At 44.5% G+C, this 15,947-nt stretch overlaps 1 protein-coding gene across 11 annotated transcripts in view; it reads right to left on the reverse strand.

Moving 5' to 3' along the window:
• Positions 1–15,947, reverse strand: part of shroom3 (shroom family member 3) — an 85,641-nt gene that overhangs the window by 32,152 nt on the left and 37,542 nt on the right. For 10 of the 11 annotated variants that reach the window (XM_015943453.3, XM_015943452.3, XM_015943454.3 and 7 more), the window contains one exon: positions 14,194–14,364. In XM_015943453.3, coding sequence (XP_015798939.3) covers positions 14,194–14,364 — 171 coding nt within the window. Of the gene's footprint in view, positions 1–2,161; positions 3,074–14,193; positions 14,365–15,947 lie in introns of those variants that run through there. The other variant, XM_015943456.3, reaches the window with a different exon arrangement.

The following is a 15,947-nucleotide window of genomic DNA, read 5'->3' on the forward strand; positions in this document are numbered from 1 at the left end:
GATGGATACATGGATGGATAAATGAATGTATGGATGGATGGATAGATAGATGGATGGATGGATAAATGAATGAATGGATAGATGGATGGATGGATAAATGAATGAATGGATGGATGGATGGATGGATGGATGGATGGATAGATGGATAAATGAATGAATGGATGGATGGATGGACGGACGGATGGATAAATGGATGAATGGGTGGATGGATAGATGGATGGATGGATGGATAGATGGATGGATAAATGGATGGATGGATGGATGGATGAATAAATGAATGTATGGATGGATGGATAGATAGATGGATGGATGGATAAATGAATGAATGGATGGATGGATGGATGGATAGATGGATAAATGAATGAATGGATAGATGGATGGATGGATAAATGAATGAATGGATGGATGGATGGATGGATGGATGGATGGATAGATGGATAAATGAATGAATGGATGGATGGATGGACGGACGGATGGATAAATGGATGAATGGGTGGATGGATAGATGGATGGATGGATGGATAGATGGATGGATAAATGGATGGATGGATGGATGGATGAATGGATGGATGGATGGATAGATGGATAGATGAATGGATGGATGGATGGATGGATAAATGGATGAATGGGTGGATGGATAGATGGATGGATGGATGGATGGATGGATAGATGGATGGATCAATGAATGGATGGATGGATAGATGGATGGATAAATGAATGAATGGATGGATAGATGGATGGATGAATGGATGGATGGACTTAGTTAACTCAGTTTGGTCAAAGATTTCTTGGTTATGCAATGATTGTTTATCCTTTACCTTCTAAGTTGTTTTTTTTTTTTTAGTAAACAAACATCCTTTTAGCGAGGTATAAAACTGACATGTTCAACCTTAAAAAGCTCAAAGCTGATTGGTCCTTGCCTCAGAGCTGGAGATGAATGAAAAGTCAGGGAAGAAGGCCAGACAACCACCTCAGACCTTTATTTTGAAGTCCCAGCCACACTAAAACAAACAACAAAACTATTGTTTTGTTTTTCACTTTTTATATGAAGTTAAAGTGAAAGTGACTGAAGTGACTCATATTTATTTATGATTATTTAAGTCCTGCGGCGTACGTATAGGAAATCTAAAATGGTCCCATCAAGAATCACGAGAACACACCAAACAGCAGCTAGTAGCCATCCTGGGCCTCGGCCACCACTGCGCCAACCCGTCTTCTTGTTTATAAAACCGACCTTTGTGACATCAGCACAGTCTTATTCTGAAAGTCTCTGGTAAGAGACGCTCTTCACACAGCGGCTGCAGCAATGCCCCTCTGATCATCATCATCATCTTTGGCCGCTGCATTTATGCTTAGAGATAAACAGGAAGTGATGTTATCTCTGAATCAGAGACAGAAGACTTGAAAGACAACATGTCTCCAAACCTCAGGGAGCTGGATAATAACCGGACGTGGCTGGAATACCGGAACACGTAATCGACCCTCAGGGCGGTGAAATCAGGGCCGAGTTAGTAAACCTCAAACAGGGTTAGGAGCGATTAAAACACAGGTCGAGTCTTTGCTGTTTTGTACTGACCTTTGTAGTGACCTCACATCATTAGTTTGAGTCATAAAGGACACGGACAGGTCTGTGATGTTGATTGTAAACGATGTTTAGACAAATGTAAACATCTGTGGGTCGTGTTCATCCGTGTCGTTGTGATTTAACCACATGTCAGATAAATCTTTGCTGTCGTCTTTTCAAGAAATGTGAAAAATTTAGATTTCTTTGCTTTTTTATTCCTTTTGGGCCACAAGAGTATAAAGTATGAAGGTATTTATGTAATAATAATAATAATAATAATAATAATGTTACATGTTTTATTCAAACATCTTATTTCATTGATGCTGAGTTCAGCTCGTCATTTTTGTCGGTTAAGCTCACGCGTCGTTTGGATATCAGGAATAAAACAAATCCTCCCGACGCGTTTACGTTTGCTTCAGAAACATCGTTTTACTGAAACTGAAACAAGCGTGAAATCATCTAGAATCCGTTCCTGGGCCAAAAACACACTTTTTAAAGCTTATTGAACATTTGGCAGCAACATTCGACCACATAAATGATGAAAACCCCGGAGCCTCGCGCTCTCCGTGTTTCCGACGGAAAGAACTCCGTTTTTACCTGGAAGTGAAGCGGAGGACTCGGGAGATGAGTCCGGTCGTTAGGGTGTTGACGCTGGTCTCAGACGGAGCCCGACACAACGCCCCGTCGGACCGGCCCAGCTCCAGTTTCTTCAGCCTCTTCCTCAGCTTCTTGTGGTAAAAAGACTCGAGCAGCTCCATTGGTGCAGATTTAAGTCAGACTTCTTCTCGTCTCTTCTTCTGCCCAACTTTCAGCTCTGTTAACTTTATTCTTCTTTACGAAGTCCCAGAAAGTTCCACTTCTGTGTGATCCATTTGGAAGTTTTACAGCCGGAACTTCACTTCATCTCTGGGATGTTTGTCCATCTTCCACCGCAGTATCTTCTACTGGACTTTCCCCGAAGTTCAGCTTTCCTTTCCTCGTTGGTCTGATTTGCATCTACTGAAAATTAACCATCAACTTCAACCCAAACCATTCCGTCTGCAGCATCTCCTAGAAAAAGATGCAATCATCTGCTTGTTGGGCCATCAAAACTCATCAAGAGTCCCCTCTCCCATCCACAGATCGGACTCTTTCTCCTGGTTTTGGCTTAAAGACGTCCCCCCACAGCCCCTGTCGATTAAACAAGTCAAGCAATCAAGTGTCATTAAGCTGCCGTCCAATTAAAGCGTGAAGTAAACATCCTCAGCATCACTCGGCCCGATGCGAGAGAGGAGATGGAAGGATGGGAGGAAGGGTGAGAAAGGATGAGTGTGGTTAGGGTGGAGACAGCAAGGAATGAAGCTGATTGGACTGATAGTGAGATGGAAGAGAGAGAGAGGAAATGCAGATAAAGGAGAGGGTCGAGAGACGAGGACTTCCTGTTTTTCTCTAAAACCTCCAAAGAAAAGCGACGACGTGGCAGAAAGAAGGTAAAAGTATGAGAGAGGAGGAGGAGGACGAAAGGTCAGCTAAAGGAGACACTTGTTTTTAAGGTGGGGGGTGGGGGGGGGGTCTCATGATGCAGCATGTGTTCCTACGGAGAACAAACAGCTGATTATTAACAACTGTGAGATCATCACGGTCAGAAACGCACATGGTCAGAAGCAGACACCAATAAAAGTCACGGATAAAACTGGGAACCGTGCCCTGAATCCAGAAGACGTTCTTTGGGCCACGGACAGAACGGGAATGTTTACTAAATAGAATCAAATACCTTAAATCAGCTTTGATGAGAAGAACAGCCTTCAGGATTCAGCAAGAACAGACACAAGGGAAGGAAAGTGGGACATGGCAGAGGAGGGAAGTGCCCCAGAACAGGCGGGTTGCAAGTTTGAGCCCCACTCGTTGTGTCCCGGATCAAGACACTTCCCCCTCCATGCCTGATGGTGGTGTCTGTGTGTGACAGCCTCACTTCCATCATTGTGGCTACAGTGTAGCTCATCACCACCAGTGCACGCTTGGCTCCTCCCATGAAAGGAGGTTTATTACCAGGGTCAGGGTAGTGGGCATTAGCCGAACCTCATGAATGTTGAAACAAACTGAACTATTTGAAGTTCAGATCCTGAAAGAGACTGCATTTAGATTCAACTTTTAAAAAAGCCTCGCCAAACATGAAACTCTAAAAGCACGTCTCCCCAAACAAGGAACTGAGTTTTGGGCGGACATCTGAATGATATTCAGGTTAAAGGTGACGTTAAAGTGGTCTGTATTTATATAGCACCTTCTAGGGTTCTACAACCCCCCAAGGCCCTTTACAACACAGTCGTTTCCTCATGCAGGTCACCAACTTGGCTCCTCCCACTCATGCAGGTCACCAACTTGGCTCCTCCCATTCCTCATGCAGGTCCAAGCTTGCTCTTCCCTCTTATCACCAGCTTGGCTCCTCCCCCTCCTCATGCAGGTCACCAGCTTGGCTCCTCATGCAGGTCACCAACTTGGCTCCTCCCACTCATGCAGGCCACCAACTTGGCTCCTCCCACTCCTCATGCAGGTCCAAGCTTGCTCTTCTCTCTTATCACCAGCTTGGCTCCTCCCACTCCTCATGCAAGTCACCAACTTGGCTCCTCCCACTCCTCATGCAGGCCACCAGCTTGGCTCCTCCCATTCCTCCTGCAGGTCCAAGCTTGCTCTTCCCCCTTTTGCAGGTCATCAGTTTGGCTCCTCCCCCTCCTCCTGCAGGTCACCAACTTGGCTCGAGTGGGAGGAGCCAAGTTGGTGACTTGCATAAGGAAGGGGAGGAGCCAAGCTGCTCTTGCTGTGTATGAATCTTTCACAAGCTACGAAGGCTCCTGATTGTGAGTAAATGTTAAAAATGACCCACATGTGTTCTTTAATTTTCTGATTGCTACGAGAACGTCGAATCATCCAATCCACCAAGAACCTCTGAAAAACTGAGTCCCAACACAAGGACATTAGAGGAATCTGGGCCCTTTTCTGATGTTCTACCCATACGTGACTAACCAGGATTTCTACCAAAGACTTGTTGCCAAGAGGAATTGTTTTAACAAACAACTAATAAACCAAACAAAGCTCAGGTCTCAGGAGGAGACACTGAGACCGTCTTCTGCTGAGAAACGATTTATAATTGTTTTAATCTGACTAGATCTGTGTGACGTGTCTGACTCTCAGTGTCTACGACACCACGGTTTAGATCAACATCTGTAAGAGTTATTTAAAATACAGCTTTTATTATGCTGCAGCAGGAGGTTCCACGCTGTCTATTTTAAAACATTTTTTTTAGAAAATTCACTGAAAACAAAATACGTAAATGTATAAAACCTGCAGGTGTCTGAATAAAACATGTACCTGATATTACGGTCCAACATTCCCATAATAATTCAATCCTGCAGTAAAAATGAAAATGATATCCTTTTAAGGGATGACAGCCATGTTTGTGCGGGGTGTGTCATCTGAGCAAAGACCTTATCTGTCGCTATGAGAAACTGCTCCAGCCCATAATAATCTCTCATCTGATCTGCCTGGAAACCTAAAGCTGAGGCAGAGTGAGCAAAAGTGCGGATGAAAAAGACTCACACAGACTCTGGGTCAAACCCCTGTCCTGGTCCTGGTACCGGTACCGGTACCGGAGCTGCAAAGTTCTGATGGGAAAACGTACTCCTGTTGTTGTGGGTCAGAGTTAGAGCTTCAGATCCAAATCTGCTGCTATAGATATGAGAAACGGTGGAAGTTCAGACGATGAAGCAGTCATAAATGACCACTCTGATGCATCTGAAGCCGGCTGAGCCAAACAGCTAAATGTTCACGGGGGGCGTTCCATTTCCTCGTTTCTGTCTCAGGCACTCGCTCTCGAGTCGCTGGAATTTTTGGAACATTTTAGGAAACATTTGCAGGATGAAATTTCCCAGTTTTCAGCCTGAAAGCATGAGGTATATGAGCCAGCTTTGGGAGGAGGTGGAGGCCAAACGGAGGACAGAACCAGGCTGAACTGTGAGCGTGCGTCTGGTGCAATGACATCATCTGATCAGTGCGACCCAGCAAGGTTCACGGAACGTCTCCCAGACCGGACAGCGTTATCTCTACCGGGAAACATAAGGACTGCACCTGCCAGTGGTCATAATGTTATGGATCATTTTACTTCAGCTAAAACAGAATCAAGTTATTTATTTATTTATTACGAAAGAATGACGGCCTCTTGGTAATACTTTAAACTGTAAATCAATGTGTTTGAAAGTCTAGATGAAAACCAAGGAGCATCAAGTAACCATGGCAACCACAGCTCCTGTTGGGGTGAAAACTGGAGGAAAAATGTTTAATGCCTTAAATTCTGTGATGAAACTTTGAAGATTGACCAGATCAGAGGGTTAGATGTGTGTGTGTGTCTGTGTGTGTGTGGGTGCATATGTGTGTGTGTGTCTGTGTGTGTGTGCATGCGTGTTAGTGTGTATGTGTGTGTGTGGGTGCATATGTGTGTGTGTGTCTGCGTGCATGTATGTGTGTGTGTGCGTGCGTGTGTGTGTGCATGCGTGTTTGTGTGTGTGTATGTGTGCGTGCGTGTGTGTGTGTGTCTGTGTGTGTGTGCATGCGTGTTAGTGTGTATGTGTGTGTGTGGGTGCATATGTATGTGTGTGTGTGCGTGCGTGTGTGTGTGCATGCGTGTTTGTGTGTGTGTATGTGTGCGTGCGTGTGTGTGTGTGTGTGTGTGTGTGTGTGTGTGTGCGTGCGTGTGCATGCGTGTTTGTGTGTGTGTGCATGCGTGGGTGTGTGTGTGTGTGTGTGTGTGCGTGCGTGGGTGTGTGTGTGTGTGTGTGTGCGTGTGTGTGTGTGTGTGTGTGCGTGCGTGGGTGTGTGTGTGTGTGTGTGCGTGCGTGTGCGTGCGTGTGCATGCGTGTTTGTGTGTGTGTGCGTGCGTGGGTGTGGGTGTGTGCGTGTGTGTCTGTGTGTACATGCGTGCATGTGTGCGTGTGGGTGCTTATGTGTGTGTGTGTCTGTGTGTGTGTGCATGCGTGTTAGTGTGTATGTGTGTGTGTGTGTCTGCGTGCGTGGGTGTGGGTGTGTGTGCGTGCGTGGGTGTGTGTGTGTGCGTGCGTGGGTGGGTGTGTGTGTGCGTGTGTGTGTGTCTATGCGTGTGTGTCTATATGTGTGTGTGTGCGTGCGTGTGTGTGCGTGCGCGCACAAGTGTGCGTGCGTGTGCTACTGTGCGTGCGTGTGTGCGTGTATGTGTGTGTGTGTTGTTTAACAATAACATGATGCTGAATTTGAGGAATGTGGTTAAACAACAGAAGAAACAAATGCAAAGGAAACAGGAGACAACCGAGAGGAAAGAGAAAGAAAGTACAGGAGGCCAAAAAGAGTGGAAGAGCGGGATGGCGGGAAAAGAGTAAAAAAAGGGCGAGAAGGAAGAAGAACAAAGAAAATGTTTTAAAAAAACCAGGAGCCAGAGAAGGAGCTTGTGTTTATAAATCCGTCTATCTGTCCTCTCCAGATTAACACCCAGCCTCATGGGACTCTGATGGCCCACTTCCTGTTTTGGGATGACCAATAGGAAGCCAGCATTCCTACTCTCCTGTACTCAGTGGTATCTGATAACTGCCAAGGGCCTAGGGAATCCTGGGAGAACGGAGCTGTTGTGGATGTTTATCTGAAGGGCCGGCGGTGGAGAAGGACACGATAACAACCTGTTCCCAACCGTAGAACACCTGAAGAAGCAAATCTCCACTCGTCTCCATAGAGGGACTAGTAAGAACACTAGCGCCCCCTGGAGGTTGTGACAGTCGCTACACACTCCTGGAGCGTACGTTTTTTCCACAAGTATTGACTCAAGTAGTGCTTACTTTTGCGACTGTGTCTTCAAATAGACATTTTTCTCTTATTCCAGCTATTATTAGTAATTTGATGCTTAAAAACATGACCATGTGAATGGATGCGACTTCCATCCTAACTTATGTCAAAAACTCAAGTAGCAATCTGCCGTTGACCAGCAGAGGCGCTGCAGCGACAAATAGGACCAACCAGGGCCCTTAAGTTTTGATGGTAATCTAAATGATAATTGTCCTTAATCAAGACTCAAGACAACTTTATTAGTCCCCGAGGGACAATTCGAGACAGCGTTGTGAAGCAGCCGGCACTAAAATCTCTAAATTCTAAAAACCCATCAAATTTACACGTTCGTAAAACCCGTAAAACCTAAATACGCACTCATGTCATAACCTTACATGTGAATGACCAACAATGAGTAAACCTTTGGCTCACACACACACGTGCACACAAATACACGTGCATACATGTAACTACATGCGTGCACACATACAAGTAATGCACACGCCCCCTATCGGCACTGAGAATTAAGAAGCAGCACAGCTCTGGGAACAAAGGAACTTCTCCTCCTCTGTGTTTTACAGCACGGGCATCGAAGTCGGCGTTTGGAGGGCAGCCACTCGAAAACAGTATGAAGAGTGTGTGAAGGGTCTTTAATGATTTTCTGTATGCTGGTCACATTGAGAAGTTAAGCTTCGCAGTGGTAGTCCAATGATCCGAGAGCACATCTTGACGGTGCTTTGTAGACGGTTTCTATACTGCAGGCTGGCAGAATAAAACCAACAGGGGATGGAAAATGTGATAACACTCTCTATAAAAGAATAATAGAAAGTCAGTAAAATGTCCTTCCTGACTCCAAATGAGTTGCTGGCACTTTCTGAGGATGTCCTCAGTGTTGGAAGCGAATTTCAGGAGGTGATCAATGGTGGTCCCTAGATATTTATACTCTTCAACCAGCTCCACTGGCTGTCCATGAATGATGGTGGAGGCAGCGGTAACCAGCGCTCTCTGTTTGTTTAAGAAGGACACCACCATCTCCTTAGTTTTGGTCACATTCAGCTCCAGGCCTGCAGTGTCACACCAATCCACAAACTCCTGCAGGACCTGCCTGTGGTAAACAGCAGGGCCTGACAGAAGAGACAGGAGCACAGTGTCATCAGCGTATTTTACCATGTAACTGTCAGGCTGGATGGATCGACAGTCATTTGTATAGAGAATGAAGAGAAGAGGAGACAACACGCAGCCTTGTGGGGTGCCAGTGGAGGTGTAAAGAAGGTCTGAGAGAGTGTTGTTAACCAGAACTCTTTGTGATCTGTTAGTTAAGAAATCCAGGATCCATCCAGGTGAAAAAGAGAAGAGAGTTTGCCAGCCAGGATGTGAGGTTGCAGGGTGTTAAACGCTGAAGAGAAGTCAACAAACAGCTGAAGAGTTTGGGATCTCCAGATGTCTGTGCACCATGTCTAACATGAATGCTTTTGCATCGACAACACTTCTCCCTTTCCGATACGCAACCTGAAGTGGATCTAACTGAGGGTGTAAGGCTCCGATAATGTGATCAAAGTATCTTTCCGGAGTATTTCTCTTACCCAATGACACCATCAAGTGGCTGACAAGCATACCACATAAATAGTCTCTCGAGACTTTTTTCAAGATGGCGACTTCACGTTTCTGTTTATAAATGTGCTTCTGTGGCCGACAAACAGCTAAAACACGATGTTTTACGAGTATTATTCTCATGTCATGTTGTGTTCTCATATATTTGTATTTTAGAGACTTTCTTGTCCGTGAAAAGTTCATCAAATCTGCGACAGCCGAGGTACTCCTTAAATTTGAAGCATGTACCGTATTTTCCGGACTATAAGCCGCTACTTTTTCCCCACGCTTTGAACCGTGCGGCTTATAATGAGGTGCGGCTTTACTGAAGATTTTCCTTCACCTACCACCAGGGGGCGCTTTAGCAGGAAGTGAAACAGGTGGAAGTCAAAAGTGGAAATCGAAGAAAGTGCTCATTTTAATTTAGCACATGCAAGCAGCCGGCACCACGAAGAATTTTTTTCAAATCCATACCCCCTCATCATGGTAACTACACGTATGAGTTCATATGATGCCGCATTTAAGTTGAAGGCCATCGATCTGGCAGTAAAGGAGGGAGACAGTGCTGCCGCACGTAAGCTTGGCATGAATGAATCCATGGTTCGGCGCTGGAGATGGCAGCGGGAAGAACTCATTCAAGCCAGCTTCACCCGGGATGATGACAGCAACACGGACAGCAACACCGACATCGCTACAGAAAAGGTATGTGACGAAGCTCTTCTGAGGCTGTTCAACTCCGACACTGAAGAGGATGACTTCAGTGGTTTCAGTGTGCAGGAGGACGATGAATAAACTAATCAATAACTTTTCTGTTTTGTTTGATACTGATCAGTTCAGTTACGTTCAGTTAAACTGCGTTTTCAGTTCAGTAGATATCCGGTAGATATCTGCGGCTTTTAGCCCGGTGCGGCTTATATTGAGGTGCGCTCTATAGTCCGGAAATACGGTAAGTGGTAGTCTAACGCTATTGGTTAGTTCTGGTCGGCGCTCAGTTTCCTATTGCATGGAGCTCTGCGGGGTCGGGGCGTGCTTAGCAGCAAAAATTTAGTATCGTTTACATTATATCACAGTACATGATGAGATAATTACTTTTACGGATTTCTGACAAATCATACATAATTTCTGAAAGGAGAAAACTCCGGAAAGATACTAAAATGTCATTTTTACGAACCCCTCCTGAAAAACGTGATTTTCTGTGTCGTCATAGTTTGCCTCCCACTGGAGTCCTCCAGTAACGACATCGGACACAAACCAACGAGGAGGCCAGTTGAATAGAAGGACTGAATAAAAGTCATGTGGCCTAAATATTTAACCTAAACCAACGTTACCATCACACAAGTATGGAGTCAGCATTTAAAGCTACAACGACAAATTCAACAAATAGTAGAGCTAGAAATATGTTGTGGAGATAAAAATAAAATGAAGTGGTTCTCTTTCCGTAGTGACTATCCAGTCCTACCTTTAGTTACACTTGAATTCCCATGAAGATGCTGACGTTATGGTTCAAAGTAGCATTTATTTGGGGCAACTCAACAGGTTGAGCGGGTTGTCCAGTAATCGGAAGGTTGCAAGTTCGATCCCGGCTAGGGCTGGGCGATAGGACGATTTTAGACCGTTTTACGATCTACACATCTGACGGTCTGTCATTTTTGAGAGACCTTTTTATCACGATTCACAGCTCTGCTGTTGAATTTCTGAAAAGGGAACTTACCTCAGGCGAATGACACGCCTTTGTTTGACCCTTAACCAATCAGAGTGAGCCATAGTAATATATTAGTGCCCCGCTTGTTTTCACCTGTGAACAAACATGGCTTCGGCCGCGGCTGAGAGCGACAACGAGGTTTTCGTTCCGAAGAGGAACGCCTTGTCCGTTATATGGAGCTGGTTCGGTTTTTCACCAGATGACAAAGAGCAGCGAAACGTCATTTACAAGGAGAGCGTCAAGACAAGTGATGGCAACACCACAAACTTGTTTAATCACTTGAAAAGACGGCATCCCAAACAATACAATGAGAGCCAGCTGGCAGCTAAAGCTAAAAAGCCTGCGGCGGCAGCAGCTAGCGCTTCTTCCTGGCAGCAAACGCTAACAAACACTCACAAAACTCACTCCCTACGACAGAGACAGCAGACGATGGAACAGCGTGACAGATGCAGTGACGTACCACTTGGTTAAAGATTTGTGCCCCGTGCGAACAGTAGGAGCGGGATTTAAGAACGTGATAAAAACATTGGATCCGCGCTACGAGTTTTCCAGCCGCAAGTATTTTTCGAACTCCGCCATTCCACGCATGTACGCTGAATGCAAAGTGAGAGTTGCAGAAAATATTCAGAATGTGCAGTTATTTGCTACCACAAGCGATCTCTGGTCCAGCCGCACATCAGAGCCGTATTTGAGCTTAACTATCCACTACATGAGCAACTGGGAGCTACATAGTATTTTGAACTAGTTAATGTTTGCACAATACGTTTGCAATTGACATGTTTGCACTTTAAATATGTTTACGATTTTAATTTATGTAAAGTTACTTGAAAAACGAGAAAAACAGATTTTTGTAATTGTTTCTCTCAGGGCTTTTATCATCTCTGGTGTGAGTTTAAAATATAAGTGTGTTAGCACTGTGTTGATTAAATGAATGTTGACTAATATGAATAAATGTTTATTTATTCAATGTTTCTCTTCTTTAATACGCAATTGAAGTTATGCTATTCATGGATAAAAAATCGTGATAAAATCGAAATCGTGATAAAATATTGGAAAAATCGTGATATTCTATTTTTGCCATATCGCCCAGCCCTAATCCCGGCTCCAGACAAAGAATTCTACTGTTGTGTCCTTGGGCAAGACACTTAACCCCCTTTGCCTGCTGGTGGTGGTCGGAGGGACCGGTGGCGCCTGTGCTCGGCAGCCTCGCCTCTGTCAGTGCGCCCCAGGGCAGCTGTGGCTACATCGTAGCTCATCACCATCAGTGTGTGAATGTGTGTGTGAATGGATGAATGATACACTGTAGTGTAAAGCACTTTGGAGTCCTTACTCTGAGAGGCGCTATACAAGTGCGGGTCATTTATCATTTCATTTGGATTTAAGCAAATGATGAAAATATGATGATTTTAGCTGCAAAAATGATATCAAATGAAAACCAATGAGGCGGTAAAAACCGTGTGATCTCCCGTAGCACAAAAACGCTGCGCACTGCCACCTTTTCACCTTTATAGACTCCACAGTGCCACCAGTGGTTGAAAATGTTTTATTTGTCGCAGGTAAGCCAAATTATAATCGCTACAACAATATTGGCTCCTACAAACTCATTTGTCTTAAAACCTCCACCAGTAACACGTTTTATACCGAAACCAACTATTGGACCATCTGGATGTCGGTCTTACTGAACCACCCCACTTCCCTGGGTCCTCCACTTATTACACACTCATGTATTTGGCAGCAGAACAGCACCGGTGTGAGAGCTTCTCTGCTCAATAACATCAGAGAAGGAGAAACAGCCGGCTGCTACCACTTATGACAAACTACCAGAGTCCAAAAAAGAAAAACACTGTTTGAATTCACAGACAATGTGGGTATCTGCAGGTTTAAGGGAACCACATTTAAGACTTTTTAAGACCTTTTTTAAGGCCACTTTGACCAAATTTAAGCAATTATTTCAAATTAAATTTAAGCTATAATTTCCAGCTATTGCCTGGAACCGGCGCTAACCACGTCGCGAACGTGAGATTAGCCATCCAGTTACCATTAATGTTGCACTTCCCCACGGCGCAAGCTCCCACTAGCTTAACCAGCTAATGTGCTCATCTAAAAATAGCCCCCTTTCACAACCAGCTGAATGTGTACAGTTCCGTTTACGGCAACATGATACACAAAAAATGCTGAACACTAACTAGAAATTCACAAAACTTTTATAGAAATAAAAGAATCTTGTTTATCGGGTCTTTGGTCATTTAAGACCTTTGGAAACAGTATTTAAGGATTGTTTGTCATTTTTAAGGATTTTTAGGGCCTTAAATTTGGAAAAGCAAATTTAAGACTTTTTAAGACTTTCTAAGACTTTTTAAGGACCCGCAGATAACAGCGACTGGTGTTTAGCGCTAGGGTGTCCGGTTCCGGTTAGAAGCGTCTGGGGAAAGATACCTGAGGGGAGGGGTGAGTGTTCTGTGACCGTGTTTGCGTTTAAAACCTGGCTTCTTCTGTAGATTCGTTACAACAGCTTTAAAAATCTGACTAAAACATCACAGACTCAGTAGCTCACTGCGTTTCTGCAGCACCTTCACTTTCATTTGTCAATTTTGGTGCATTTTTACAACAAATTAGAAAGAATTTTATCAATTTATTTTCATTCTCAGTGACCTAGTGGTAGAGCATCCGCCCTGGGTCTGGGAGGTCGGGGTTCAAATACCGGTCGGGTCACACCAAAGAGCTGCTTGACACTCAGCTTTAAGGGGTTGGATTGGGGGGTTAGACCACCAAATGGTTCCCGAGCGCAGCCACTGCTGCAGCTCACCGCTCCCCACGGAGACGGGTCAGATGAGGAGATGAATTTCACCAGTGTGTGCTGACGACTTTGGGACTTTTACTTTATTTGTTTCTCTGCTCCAGGAAACACATCAGTGGTTGAATTTCCTCTTCAACAGGTTAATCATTCAAAGCAGGTTAGTTAACAAAAGAAACATCTGAAAGTGACTCTCAGAGACCAGAATCTGAACCGAGACCTGTTTTACTAGCCAACCAGCTCAACATCAGCACAGAAATCAGTTCCTCTGCTTCCTCCAACCAGGATTTAGTAACACGCAGGCATGAAGTGAATCATGAGGTCTTGTTATAAAGATGAACAAACGGAGGTTGCCGTAGCGACATGAGGAAACAAGCCTGTTTCCTCCCAGTTTGACCCTCTGGGTTAAACCAGAGTACTTCAGTTTATCGAACACAGAGAGGAAGAGCAGACAGGAAGTCCGAGAAGTGAGCAGCTTTCTGCTTCCTGTTTTAATCAGCTGCGCACCGAGAGGATTTACTGAAACCAGAGGGAAGTTTTAAAGGACATCAGGCAGGAAATCAAACACAAACACACTCATGTGTGTTTTTGTTTCCTTGCTGATGTTCCCGATGAGACAAACCACCTTCTACTGCCTCAGATTTATGTTGATTCAGGCTGAAAATACCAAAGTTTGAACTAAAATCCAAAAACGAGGTCGGCCGAAGGCTTGAAGACGTCTCTCACCGGTTTTTGGTGCGTAGCTGAACCACTGGACATGGCTGGCTGTGATTGGATGACGGGGCTTCCTGAGTTGGTGGTGATGGTGGGAACTGTAGAGGAGGAGAAGGAAGTCGAAGAGTGGGCCCGGAGTCCGAAGAAGAGACAAATTCTTCGATGTATCCAGGATCAAACTCCCTGTAGAGATGGAGACAAAAACACAACAATTATTCTAAAATGGAAGCTCCGCCTCCTCCTGATTGATGACCACTGATTTGCATAATAAATAAAAATTATTTAAATGCTTTGACAGCTTTTGGATTCCGGTAATGTCTTCAGTAAAACTAAAAGACTAATAATAATGGAGTTTTTAATGTGAAGGAAGCGTTGTGAAAATCCGAATCATCGTTCTGCTCGTCTAGGGTCCGGTCACAGAGGCACCGGCTCCAGCGGGGGAAGCCCACACATCAGATCCACGGGAATGTCGAGGCTTTCCAAGAAAAGACTAACCCAGATACTTCAACTCCCCCACGAGTCACTCCCAACTCAAGAGTTCACATTCTTCACTCAGCATCTGCAGCAGTCTGTAGGAGTCGTACCGGCGCGCCTGTTTCTGGAACCAGAAGTGAGCCACATCAGAGCTGAGATCTAGACAACGGGATCGGGAGTCTTATTTCCTGATATGTGGACATCTCTCCTCTGATTGGCTAACAGCAACACAACTCTACCACTGACTCTGTTTGCTCTGCAACGTTGATGTTTAATCTCCACAAATAACACAAGCATGGAGGAGTTCTGCTGTGTGGTGGAGTTGCTAATGCTAATGATTAGCTTCTATTAGCCATGACATACTCTGCTGTTTCCTGGACGCTAAACCAACAACAGCCTTCCCTGTCGTGAGTCCATGAACATTAAGTGACAGAGTGACGTGGATGTCAGGATTTTCTATCCTAGAGTTTCACCGTCTGTTTTCTATCCGAAGCTAATGCAGGAGATAGGTGTAGGATACTATTTTCATGTTCAGCCTGCATGCTGAAGTCAGAGTGACCCGTTAGAATCAGAAATAATCCTTAAACATGTTTTTTTCCAGGAAGGACCTCCTTCAACTGTTGTAATATAGTCACAACCGATTGAAATGACTCAAAAAACATTTGCTAATTTTTGAGAAGAGATTTTTCTGCTTGTTCATGATGTGAAAAGTAAATATTTCCGTAATAAAGTCATTTTTTATGTGTAAGAAATTCATTTAGACCTAGAAAACAGTTTGAAAACCCAGCAGAAAGACAGTCCTTTATGGGGTGCTGATTGAATAATATGATTTTCTGATCCTTTGCCGCAACAGAGTTAATCTTCAACCATAACCACCAGAACAAACGCCTGCTTGGTTCTGGTCAGACCGGTTCTAATAGGACCGTCTGCATGTCTTCTCTCTGTTTTCATCACAATACATTCACAATACTGACACTGATCAAACGTTGTTCATCACAATGGTCTGAGGAGTCAAAGGTCGGTGGTGGTGTTGACAAAAGCAGGAGGTTAGAGTTCATTAGTCACCGTGACTCACCTCCGGGCTCCTTTTGTCCTTCAGACAAAGAGAAAAACTCTTTAAGGTTATGAACGAGAATCTCAAACCGGTGAAAACAAAGTTCGCCTTTAAAATTCAACTCATTTCAGTTTCTATCAGCTGAGAGATTATTTGGTTCCTAATAGCTGCCAAAAGGCTTTGGGTTTTTCTGCTTTCGCCTCATTAGAGAAGTGAAAGTTTAAACAAGTGCCACCGT

This window comes from Nothobranchius furzeri, chromosome 6 (assembly GCF_043380555.1).
Source record: "Nothobranchius furzeri strain GRZ-AD chromosome 6, NfurGRZ-RIMD1, whole genome shotgun sequence".
NCBI classification, from domain to species: Eukaryota; Metazoa; Chordata; class Actinopteri; order Cyprinodontiformes; family Nothobranchiidae; genus Nothobranchius; species Nothobranchius furzeri.